This window comes from Eptatretus burgeri, chromosome 5 (genome assembly GCF_056783735.1).
Source record: "Eptatretus burgeri isolate ZD-2024b chromosome 5, Ebu_testis_v1, whole genome shotgun sequence".
In the NCBI taxonomy this organism is placed as follows: Eukaryota; Metazoa; Chordata; class Myxini; order Myxiniformes; family Myxinidae; genus Eptatretus; species Eptatretus burgeri.
The window spans coordinates 39,335,972-39,349,327 of NC_140965.1; the positions used below are offsets into that span (position 1 = coordinate 39,335,972).

A 13,356-nucleotide genomic window follows, 5' to 3' on the forward strand; every position below is an offset into this window, starting at 1 on the left:
GTCGGTCACGTGGTATGATGGCCATATTGGATTTTCTCCAAAACCTAAAAACATCTTCTTCTCCAGAAGGGATAACCCAACAGCCTCAAGCTTTTGCACACATATCCGATATTCCATGGGAATGTTAAGTTGTTAATTTCGTTGAAATCGTTGCATAATTTATATGATTAAAAAGATGCCGATTCGCCTCATTAAATATGCCAAATATGCAAATGAGAGTTGAAAAAATTTAATGACAGATTCTGATAGGCCTTGAAGAGGGGATTCCAAATATGTTTACACTATGTCTGTATTTTACCCGAGTGAGGCCCCAGAGCCCCCCAAAGTTGAAAATCACCCATTTTTGACATGTCGTAAAATGAAAACCAAAGAAGATAGACAAAAAGTGACCACCCATTCTGGAAGATATTTTAACGTTCTACAAGTTCGCCATTTACATTAATATGCAAATGTGGAGTTATTGGCCTTTTTTGGGGACTTGAAAATTTGTCCAGCCTCGATTTGTCCAATGTGACGTTTCTTTCTTTATCATGTATTGCTATGGGCTTTTCAATCCTTCATTGATATAATATGAGGGACCCCGTGGCTGGACCCCATTGCAGACTTGAACTAACTTTCTAACTCGGAAAACCCATATGATGTGACAGGGTGATAGTGTTGAAATTTGTTAAAATGGAGGCACGCCTTGAAGCCCGGGATTACTGGTTTACCAGTTTTAATTATTATTAAAGGCGTTTTTATGTTCTACTGACCGATTTTGTGGCGGATCTGGAGGGAAAACTGTTGGATGAAATTCAACGAAACTTAACACCATAATAACTCTCCACCTGAAGTTTATACTATGAAACATTTGATGACGTAGGTCACGTGGTATGGCGGCCATATTGGATTTTCTCCAAAACCTAAAAACATCTTCTTCTCCAGAACGGATAACACGACAGCCTCAAACTTTTGCACACATTTGCATTGTCCCATGGGAATGTTAAGTTGTTAATTTGGTCAAAATCGTTACATAATTCATATGATTTAAAATGATGCCGATTCGCCTCATTAAATATGCAAAATATGCAAATGAGAGTTGAAAAAATTTAATGACAAATTTAGATAACACATAAACAGGGGACTCCCAATATATTTATACTATGTCTGTATTTGACCCCAGTGAGCCCCCAGCGCCCCTCAAAGTTGAAAATCACCCATTTTTGAAATGTCATAAAATGAAAACAACACTTGGATGAAATTCAATGAAACTTAAACACGTAATAACTCTCCACCTGAAGTTTATACTTTGAAAATTTTGATGACGTAGGTCATGTGGTATGGCGGCTATATTGGATTTTCTCTAAAACCTAAAAACATCTTCTCCAGAACGCATAACCCAACAGCCTCAAGCCTTTGCACACATGTCTGATGTTCCATGTGAATATTAAGTTGTTAATTTGGTCAAAATCGTCACTAAATTTATATGATTAAAATTATGCTGATTCGACTCATTAAATATGCAAAATTAGCAAATGAGAGTTGAAAAAATCGAGTGACGGATTTAGATAGGCCTTAAAGAGGGGACTCCAAATATGTTTACATTATGTCTGTATTTTACCCCAGTGAGGCCCCAGAGCCCCCCAAAGTTTAAAATCACCTATTTTTGAAATGTCGTTAAATGAAAACAATGGTTGGATGAAATTCAATGAAACTTATCCATTTAATAACTCTCCACCTGAAGTTTACACTTTGAAAATTTTGATGACGTAGGTCACGTGGTATGGCGGCCATATTGGATTTTCACCAAAACCTAAAAACTTATTCTCCAGAAAGGATAACCCGACAGCCTCAATCTTTTGCGCACATTTCCGATGTTCCATGGGAATGTTAAGTTGTTAATTTAGTCAAACTCGTTACATAATTTATATGATTAAAATGATGCCGATTCGCCTCATTAAATATGCAAATGAGAGTTGAAAAATTTTAATGACAGATTTAGATAGGTCATAAACAGGGGACTCCAAATATGTGTATACTATGTCTGTATTTGACCCCAGTGAGGCCCCAGAGCCCCCCAAAGTTTAAAATAACTCATTTTCGACATGTCGTAAAATGAAACCGAAAGAAGATAGAGCTATCGTGACTGCACATTCTGGAAGATCGTTTAACGTCCTACAAGTTTGCCATTTACATTAATATGCAAATGTGTAGTTATTGGACTTTTTTCGGGACTTGAAACTTTGTCCAATGTGAAGTTTCTTTCTTTATCATGTATTGCTATCGGCTTTACAATCCTTCATTGATATAACATGAGGGACACCGTAGCGAGAGCCCATTGCAGACTCAGTGCAAATTAAAGTCCTTTGATGTCGGATGCATGGGTTGAAGCCTGGGATTACTGGTTTACCAGTTTTAATTTTTTATTATTTCTTATTTATTCTTTTTCCACCGGCAATTTGCGGGTTCTTTCGCTTTAAAAATCATTTTCTCAGGAACGGTAAGTCCGATCGACACGAAATTTTCACCATAGTATGTATCTTTTTTGATAGCAAACTCAAGTGGTAATTGTGACGTCATAGGTCACGTGGTACGGGCGCCATCTTGAAAAAACCGATAAACTTTGGACGTCTGTATCTCTGAAACTTTCTGGGGTAAAAATATTTTCGCTTCATACATTTGAATAAGCTCCTCAAGGGGAACAGGGGTGATTTTTCGTGAGGTCATCGGTCAAGAGGTGTGCCGGTCAAAATTCGTTAGGTACAACACTGCATAGGAAAAATCTGAAATTTCTTGAGCCTCATCTGCACAACAATTGACCGTAGAAAAAAATATATTATGACATAGTTCACTTGGTTCGGCAGCCATCTTGTTTTTGGAATTTTTTTTTTTAATCTTCTTCTCCAGAACTGCCAAACAGGTTGAGGCGAAACTTTTCACACACATTCCCCATGAGGTCCTTTATCAAGTTTGTTAATTTCTTATTGATCGGTCATACGGTTTGGTGGCCATCTTGAATTTACCCAAAACCTTCAAACATCTTCTTCTCCAGAACGGCTCATCAGATCAAGGGGAAACTTCACAAACCTATTGGCCACAAGTAGGGAATATAAGTTTGTTAATTTCCAATTGATAGGTCACATGGTTTGGCAGCCATGTTGGATTCATGAAAAATATTAAATAATGTTTTCTCTGGAATCACATAACCTATCGAAGCGAAAATTTGCAACTGTCATCCTCTATGACGTCTGCATTCATAGTAAAAATTATGACGCCACAAGTCACATGGTTTGGCGGCCATCTTGGATAGAAAAACTGACCTTATCCGATTTATACGAAACTTCACAGGCTTGTTAGGGTCCCCGATGGGAAGCTGAATATAAATTTATGATGTTATAGGTCACATGGTTCGGCAGCCATCTTGGATTGAAAATGAATAAATTTTTAAAATCTTCTCCAGAACGGCAAGACAGATTGAGACGAAACTTCACACATATATTCCCCATGTGGTGCTTTCTCAAGTTTGTTAATTTCTTCTTGATCGGTCACATGGTTTGGCGGCCATCTTGAATTAACCCTAAAACCTTCAAACATCTTTTCCAGAACGGCTGATCTGATCAAGGGGAAACTTCACACACATATTGCACATGAGTAGCGAATACAAGTTTGTTAATTTCTAATTGATAGGTCACATCGTTTGGCAGCCATGTTGGATTAAAAAATATATTAAATAATGTTTTCTCTGGAACCGCTTAACCTATCGAAGTGAAAATTTGCAAATGCCATCTTCCATCAATTCTGCATACATGGTAAAAATTATTATGTCACAAGTCACATGGTTTGGTGGCCATGTTGGATTTAAGAAAAAAATATTAAATAATGTTTTCTCTGGAACGGCTTAACCTATCGAAGCAAAAATTTGCAACTGTCATCCCCCATGATGTCTGCATACATGGTAGAAATTATGACGTCACAAGTCACATAGTTTGGTGGCCATCTTGGATAGAAAAACGCACCTTTTCCGATTAACACGAAACTTCACAGACATGTTCCACTACACAGTTGAAAGCAGAATATAATTTTTTTTTGTCATCTCATGTATCTCATGTTGTATCAAAGGCCGAGGTCTGGGTAGTGCACACGAGTAGTGAATATGACTTTGTTAATTTTTAATTGATAGGTCACATGGTTTGGCGGCCATGTTGGATTCAAGAATTATATTAAATAATGTTTTCTCTGGAACCAGATAACCTATCAAAGCGAAACTTGGCCAATATAATCTGCCCCCATGCCTGCATGCACGTTAAAAATTATGACGTCACATGTCACATCGTTTGGCAGCCGTCTTGGATAGAATAACGCACTTTGTCCGATAAAGACGAAACTTCACAAGCGGGTTCCACTACACGATTGGAAGCAGAATTTAAATTTATGATGTCATAGATCACGTGGTTTGTTTGCCATCTTGGATTGAAAATTAATAAATTTTAAAAATCTTCTTCTCCAGAACGGCCAGACAGATTGAGGCAAAAATTCACACACACTTTCCACAAGACATCCTTTCACAAGTTTGTTAATTTCTAATTGATAGGTCACATGGTTTGGCAGCCATGTTCGATTCAAGAATTATATTAAATAATGTTTTCTCTGGAACCACATATCCTATCGAAGCAAGACTTGGCGACTATAATCTAGCCCCATGCCTGCACATATGTTGACAAAGACAAATGTGTCCAAGAGCCGTGTCCTAAAGGTTTTGTCTTCACCAGAAGAAGAAGAACACGAACTTAAGAAGAAGAAGAAGAAGAAGAAGAAAGAAAAAAAAACAACTTCCGATATTTCGTCACATGCCTTGACGGAGCCAATAGCGAGACCCGTCATGGACGATCGTCGTTCATGACAAGAAAATAGTGTATTTACGAAATTACAATACATTAAATGGAATAATCTTTAAATAGTAACGTGAACTTTTCGAAACTTTAAAGCAAATTTCCGAATATATTTAAAAGTTCATGATAGACGCTCTCAAAAGGCACCCTCAATGCGAGGATGTGTACAAGTGTTTAGTATTTAAGGAGATCTGGATCCTGTATATGAAAGACTCGAGTCCTAAAGGATCTGTCTTCACCACCAGAAGAAGAAGAAGAAGAACAACAACAACAACAACAACAACAACGCCGAGCTCTCTTAATTTTAATTTAGAAGAGTAAATAATGAAGAAGTGTAATAAAATGAAGAAGAAGAGTAATAAAAAGAAGAAGAAGAGTAATAAAATGAGGAAGAAGAGTAATAAAATGAAGAAGAAGAAGAGTAACAAAATGAAGAAGAGTAACAAAATGAAGAAGAAGAAGAGTAACAAAATGAAGAAGAAGAAGAGTAATAAAATGAGGAAGAAGAGTAATAAAATGAAGAAGAAGAGAAAAAATGAAGAAGAAGAGAAAAAATGAAGAGTAAAAAATAATGAAGAAGAAGAAGAGTAAAAAATGAAGATGAAGAAGAAGAGTACATAACGAAGAACAAGAGTAAAAATGAAGAGAAAAAATGAAGAAGAGTAAAAATTGAAGAAGAGAAAAATGAAGAAGAGTAAAAAATGAAGAAGAGTAAATAATGAAGAAGAGTAAAAAAATAACGAAGAAGAAGAGTAAAAATGAAGAAGAGTAAATAATGAAGAAGAAGAGTAAAACAATGAAGAAGTCGAGTAAAAAAATGAAGAGAAAAAATGAAGAAGAGAAAAAAATGAAGAAGAGTAAATAATCAAGAAGAAGAGTAAATAATCAAGAAGAAGAGTTAAAATAATGAAGAAGAAGAAGAAGAAGAAGAGTAAAAAAAATGAATGAGAAGAAGAGTAAAAAATGAAGAAGAAGAAGAGTAAAACAAAGAAGAAGAGTAAAAAATGAAGAAGAAGAGTAAATCATGAAGTGCTAAAATAAGGCATGCTAAAAATTATGACGTCACAAGTCACATTGTGTGGCGGGCATCTTGGATAGAAAACAGAGATGCCAACTTTTGGAAATCAGAATTAGGGAGGATTTGCAACCGACACCAAATAATGCGCGCGAAGCGCACATCTCGAGCGCAGGGCGCTCGACCCTTGTTGCGGGGTCCAGGGCCCGCCTTAGGGCCCTGGAAGCTCTGGGGTTCTAGACGCTCTCTAGTGCCCTCTGAGCCCTATTTTGGAGCATTTAACATGTTAAGAATTCCCACTTTTTGAACAAAAAAAGGGGAAAATTGTGCACTCTTTAATGTTACATGTATGTTAATATTAGTAAGTTAGGGGACAATCAAAGATTAACAAAAAGCACAAAAGAAGCAATATTTTTCTTACCTTACTGGCTGGTACTACTGCTGCTTGCTTTTTCCATGGCAGCTTTGCTGAGTGACAGCTGTGTGGCTCTTTTAGCCCTTCTGATTATGTCTTTGCTGTATTCTCTCTGGTAGCAAGGGGTGCTATGAGCTAGTTTTTCAATTAAGAGAGCTTCCAGGGTTTTGACACTCAAATTGAGACGAAATTCAGTATGATTATTCCGTACAAGACTGAGTGCCCGCTCACATGATGCGTTCGAATGAGGAATGACCAAGATTCCCTTCATCACTTTGCTCAAATTAGGATACTTCTTGGCACCAGTGCAGGGATCTGTGAGCTGTGAAATCCGATGCCACTGCTCACCCAATCTCACTGTCTCAGTAGCATTTGTAGCTATGGAGGCGTCTGCCTGGTAGTGAGCGAATTCACTCTCAAGACTGTCTATGTCACTATCACCGCCACTGAACAGACAGGGGAATTTCTTGATGAAAAACTCCACACAGTCAAACCCCACTTCTTGGTGTAGCTTAACATCCAGCACCTGAGCATGCTTGGCTAATTCATCATCTCGCGGCCAGGTTTTGAAGATGTAATTGCAGGCTTTCACATAATATGAGCGAACTGCACTGAAGAAACCTTGGATGTCTGACTCACTCAGAGTGAAGGTGGATTTCTTGAGACTCCTTTGTTCCCTTATATACAGTTTGACATCGTTCCCAATCATGAGGTCCTCATCATTCTTCTGATGATTTCTGTCAGAGAAGGGTACATTTACCAGAGCAACCGATGACACCGATGGTTTCAAAAACCGTACGAAGATATCTTTCAGAAGACCATTCAATTCTCCGTGCAGGAGATGAATACAGGGTTCGTCTCTTTGGAGCAGAAGATTCCCCTTCTCAAAAAGCTTGTTAGCATATCGAAGGAAGAAACAATAGAGTTTTGTTTGTGGAGACAAGAACATCCTGTTGACACGTTTTTCTCTAGATTCCTGCACAGTGTTTGAGGAAGATGCGCTTTTAGTTGTAGAACTCGTAGTACACTTAGCCGCAGGGCGATCACACTTGCGTTTACTGTCAGCAGAAGAGGTCAGACTCGTAGTACCAGATCCAATTTTACGTTTGAGGAGAGAGCTTGAGGTAGGTGCAGCCAAGGAAGAAGACCTCTGATTCGAAGGTTTTGCTGAGCTTCTATCAAGTGATTTGGCAAAAGCAGAACTTAACTTGGGTCCTTCTTTGCCTGTAGATGGGACTATCACAGTCTTTCTCGACTCTGAAGGGATCTGCTTTGTAGATGAACGTGATGAAGGGCCGGTGATGCTACCTGCTCTCAGCATTGGTTTTGGTGCTGTCCCTGCTGTCTTCTTCGCAGCAGATACTGCAGTGGTAGTGGTGAATGCTGCTCCACTAGTGCTTGATCCTACAGTGCCAGTACTGGCAGTAGATACAGTGCCGTCCTTCTTACTCGTTGTTAGAGTCTTGGCTACAGTTGGTTGCATTTTTCTTCGTACTTCTTCTTTGAAGAAGAGGCGAAGTGGCTCCCACTGTTCAATCAGCCTGTCTAGGCACTGACCAAGGGACAGCCACCTTGTTGCGACGTGCTTCAGAATCTTGTGTGTCGGGGCATCACAGAGTTCTTGCAGTGCTTTCACTCCTTTGACGCGTTTACTACTTTTGTCCAAGTAGTAGTAAATATCGATGAGAAAGTCATCTAATTCAATGGGTAAGGCCTGAGCCGCCTTCTTGGCCGTATTGTGCATCATATGGCAAGGGCATCCCATGATGTAGCACTCTGGATTTTGTTTGTGGATATAAGCAGCGACTCCTTTGTGCTTGCCCACCATGACAGAGGCATTATCAGCACAAAAGGAAACAATTTCCCCACGGAATTTTCCTATCACTGAACTCATGATCAAGCAGTTTGAAAATGTTTTCTCCAGTGGAATCTTGTTTGCACGCAGGCAAACTTAGCAAACGTTGCTTCACAATCCCAGCACTGTTGTCATAGTACGAAATCAGGACAGGATATAGCTGGGCCTCACCACTCTCATTGCTACCGTCTGTAGCTAGGCTAAATGGAGCTAGTCTAGCAATATCGGCAATAGATGAAGCAGTAACATTTGACAACTCACCAATTATTGCTGAAGTTTTTGTTCTTGCACATCCATACTTTGAAGCAACTTTTGAATCTGGAAACATCTTTTGAAATAGAGGTCCAGCATGATCTGAGACTGATATGGGCAAGTTATGTTCCACAATAAATCCACTAAAGAGAAGTTCCGCTCGGGTAACATCCTCTTCCTCGCTTGTCCCTTGTTTGGTGAAATAATTCAGAAGTGTACCGGTACTCATGCTCGAAGATCTCTCCTTTGCAATGTCTGTGTGCCGTTTGCTTCCAACGTGCTTCCGAATATCATCGCGACCTCCGTGCTCAACTGAAATATCAACGCTGCATACTGTATAATACGCATGATGAATTCCTCTTTCAGACTTTCGAATACACGGGTATTGGAGACTGTATTCGGTCTTGTACTTCTGAGACCATTTCTTGGTCTTCGTAAGCTTCTTTTCTGCCATTTCGTAATCAACATCGAGGGCTTGAAGCATCGGTAACTTCGAAGTCGATGTTCCACAGCTGCAGCGCGACTCGTAGAACTCTAGCGGCTGTTAAACACCGCACGGTGGTCGCGACCGCCGGGCTGGTACGGGGCCCAGCTGCATGCAGTGAGCGTATCGCATGCATATACACTGTGCATACATACCGCATGCACTGTATTGCACACATACCGCATGCACTAAATCTCAGTGCATGATCGCATAAGTGAGATCCAGACCCAATGTTTCGCTGCTCCTCATTTGAATTTGCAATTTTTTACGTACAATTTGGTAGCAGCGAACGTTATGGAGTTACCACATGCTATACGTAGCACACGATGCTTTTCATTCAATTCTCATACTAGTACATTCTGATTAGTGAACAGTGCAAAAATATCAAAATTTCGGGAGGATAAGGATAGTGATCGTAAGGGCGGGAGTTTGGGTGAATTTTCGGAAGCCTCCCAATGAAATCGGGAGGGTTGGCATCTGTGTAGAAAAACGCACCTTTTCCGATTCACACTAAACTTGACAAACGTGTTCCAATACACGGTTTGAAGCAAAATATAAATTTGTGATGTCATAGGTCACATGGTTCGTCAGACATCTTGGATTGAAAATTTAATAAAATTTTTAAATCTTCTTCTCCAGAACAGCCGGACAGATCGAGGCAAAAATTCACGCACACTTCCCCCAAGACATCCTTTCACAAGTTTGTTAATTTCTAATCGATAGGTCACACGGTTTGGCGGCCACATCGAATTTACCCTAAAACCTTCAAACATCTTCTCCAGAACGGCCGGTCAGATCGAGGGGAAACTTCACGTACGTATCGCACACGAGTGGTGAATATAAGTTTGTTAATTTCTAATCGATAGGTCACACGGTTTGGCAGCCACATCGGATTCAAGAACAACATTAAATATCGTTTTCTCCGGAACCGCTCTTCCTATCGTCGCGAAACTTTGCGACCGTCGTTTAAGTCTCACGTCATATCATAGGCGTCGTGTACGGGTACCTGGTCATCACTGCCAGCAGTTGTAAAGTGGCAGTTCTAGTTTAAGTTGCTTTTTCCACAGAACACCTTAACATTTCCAATCATGTGGTATATTACTGATCCGTCACATCTATTACTTATTTTGTGGGTCATCCACACCTTCGAGTGGTTCCATGGTTATCTTATTCAGCTGCGACCAGGTGTGCCCAGGGGTATTGCCCCTATTTTTTGAAGAATAAACTTTTTTTAAAACGTCTTCTCCAGAATGGTTTTACAGATCGAGGGGAAACTTCACTCACATGTTCCCCAAGCCTTGGAGATACTAGGGTGTTCACGAATAATAAATAGGTCACATGGTCTGGCAGCCCTATTGGATTGAACGGGAATCTTTAAAAAAAATTATTTCTCTTGAACCACTTCGTCAATCGACATGAAATGTCACAATTATGACCTAGTAGTCATGGGGAATATATGTTTTAAATTTCCACCTGATCGAACACATGATCTGGCAGCCAGAATTATTTCATATTTTGAATCTAGGTTCAGAGATTTAAATCGAATCTAACATTCTTATTGCACATTGCTGTCCAAATCTTGTCTTTGTATGAGTACATGCTCCTACTCCTAATAACCCCCAAAACAACTTTTCTGAGACAATGGAATGGCAAAATTTGAGCCCAGAAGCAGTGAATGTAATGAAGTACAGTTTGCACTCTACGTGGATACACGTTTACCTTGTGTATGATGATGACTTCTTTTTCTCCAGGTGTATTCTCAGCAGGACTCGCTGCAGCTTCCTTTGTACACAATCCATACATTGTTGGTGCCGCGGTACCACCTGGCTCAGACCCTTATTCCGGCATGACTGCAGCAACCCTCACAGGTAAAGGAGTGTGTACTCTCGGCAGAAACAAACCTTATCGTTGGTGTAGCTGATCTGATGGCATGGTCTACAAGTGGGTTTGGCCTTGGATAGGCTCAAAAACGGAGACTAATTTCGGAATGTTCATTCATGGCTTTATTGTTGGGTTTCCACCTTGTTTTTGTGAACCCAGCATGGGACTTGTATACTCATTTTCTTGATACACATGAAATTGAACATGCTTCCCCAAGTTGCAGACAAACTAATATAAATATGGACCTCTTCCATGAATGCAAGACAATGTCAATGCTGTTTAGTGTATACTGTATTTTGTTTTGGATGAACCAAAGCTCAAGACCCAATAGTTTTTTTTTAACCTTCCAACCCATTGTTTCTAAAGATATATGATAATGTTTTACCATGATGTGACAAATTCTGATTTATTTTTATTTTTATTTGTATTTTTTGTTTGCAATATTGAGGCTCGTATGAGAGCTAACACGTATGAGAGGAGAGGGAACGAGGAAACAGTGGGGAACAGAGACATGAGATATGTGGAAGGAGAGAGATGGGGTGAGGTACACAGGGTAAATGAGGTGGACATGACAGCGACTTTCAGGAAGGAAGGAAAGCAGGGAATTTGAAGGAGGTGGATTAACAGGGGTAGAAAATATCGTGGTTTTGGATGGGAGAAGGTAAGAGGTGTTGGTGAACAGCTGTTTTGAAGATCTGGAGGGAAGAGTGGGATTGAAGAGTGTGTGGGAGTTTGTTCCAAAGGTGGAAAAAGGGGAATGAAAGAGTGAAAGTAAGTAGTTATTCTTGATTTTGGTAGTTTTACCAGATGGGGGTTGCTGGTGGACCTTGAGCGCCCTGCATAAATATGGGGGGGGTGGGGGGGAGACAGACAGAGTCGGGGTGGGTGAGGCTGGAGAGGAGATGGCAGAGGACAGAAAGACCACCGACCTGCCTGCAGTGTGTGAGAAAGAGAGAGACAGAGAGAGAGAGAGAGAGACAGATAGACAGATAGACAGACAGACAGACAGACAGACAGACAGACCCAAAGACTCGGCCTCATTGCAGGAGATACCAATGATCCTTAATGCCTTGGTTTCCACAGCGTAAAGCTGAGAAAGGTGAGAAGCGGGAGCACCAGTCCAGAAGGGAGAGTAGTACTCCATCAGGCTATGGACGAAAGCTTTGTATGTGGTCAGGAGTTTAGGTGTGCCAAGGATGGAATTTGCACGACGGAGTTTGCCCATTCGGCAACTGGCTTTGAAGGCCTGCTTGGAAATGTGGCTTTCCCAAGAAAGATCATGGCAGATAGTGAGACCCAGAAGCTTGAATGAAAGGACTTCAAGAGGATTGTTGAGAAAGTAGATGGAAGGTGGGGGGGGGGTTCCAGACACTACTTACGGAGAGACATTTTGACATTGTGAGATTTATCAGGATGAACCAGAGCTCAAGACCAAACATACAAGAATGATACCATATTTGTGATAAATTTATTTTATCGTTTTACTTTTTTCTGATCAGTGACTTATGGAAGAGCTTGTACATATATTGCATGCAGGATAAAGATATGATGGGACATCAGTGAACTTTTACGTTAATTTTTTGATTTTTTTTGCATACCTTGTCGAGGCTCGTGTGAGAGCTAGCACACAACGCACAGTAAGGGGTGCATGAGACAAGAGGGGTGGGACTGGGAAGGACAAAAACAGCGGGGAACAGAGACATTAGGAGATCTGTGCAAGGGAGAGGGATGGGCTGGGGAACATGGGGTATACAAGATGGACATTACAGGGACTTTCAGGAAGGAAAGCAGGGAATTTGAAGGAGGTGGGTTTGGGGTGGATTAACGTGGGTAGAAAAGATCGAGGTTTTGGATGGGGGTGGTGAGATAGTGGTGGTGAACAGCTGTTTTGAAGGCCTGGAGGGAAGGATGGAATTGAACAGAGTGAAGTAGTTTATTCCAAAGCCGGTGAAAAAGAGGAATGAAAGAGTGAAGGTGAGCAGTGATTCGTGATTTTGGTAGTTATACCAGAAGAGGGTTGTTGGCGGACCTTGAGCTCCTGTGGAAATATGGTGGGGACAAATCGCAGACAGAGCAGGGGGGGGGGTGAGACCGGAGAGGAGATGGTGGAAGACGAAAGACCACCAACCTGCCTGCGGTGAGAGAGAGGCCCAAAGACTCAGCCTCATTGTGGGAAATACCAATGATCCAAAATGTCTTGTTTTCCACAGCGTGAAGCCAAGAAAGGTGGGAGACAGGAGCACCAGCCCAGAGGGGAGAGCAGTACTCCATCAGTCTACGGACAAAAGCTTTTGTATGTGGTCAGGAGCTCAGGTGGGCCGAGGAAGGACTTTGCACAACGGAGAATTCCTAGTCGGCGAAAAAAAATTCCCCAAAATAATTGCAAGGGCATGAGGAGGCAATCATTGAAATCCAGTACTTGGGATTTGAACCCGTGATCCCAGAATCACGAGCCATGGGTTCAGCTGGGAAGGCAAACAAGCCAATCCAAATGCCAAGTTTGGAGGGTATATTTTTACCTTTTGCCACGGAACATGAATGGAGGTTATGTTTTCAAGGACTTGTGTTTTCAAGAAGGTGGTTGTG

At 40.8% G+C, this 13,356-nt stretch overlaps 1 protein-coding gene across 3 annotated transcripts in view; it reads left to right on the forward strand.

The window, feature by feature from the left end:
- Positions 1 to 13,356, forward strand: part of LOC147026277 (pumilio homolog 1-like) — a 364,690-nt gene that overhangs the window by 246,936 nt on the left and 104,398 nt on the right. For all 3 annotated transcript variants that reach the window (XM_085881544.1, XM_085881546.1, XM_085881545.1), the window contains exon 9: positions 10,641 to 10,757. In XM_085881544.1, coding sequence (XP_085737670.1) covers positions 10,641 to 10,757 — 117 coding nt within the window. The remainder of the gene's footprint in view (positions 1 to 10,640; positions 10,758 to 13,356) is intronic.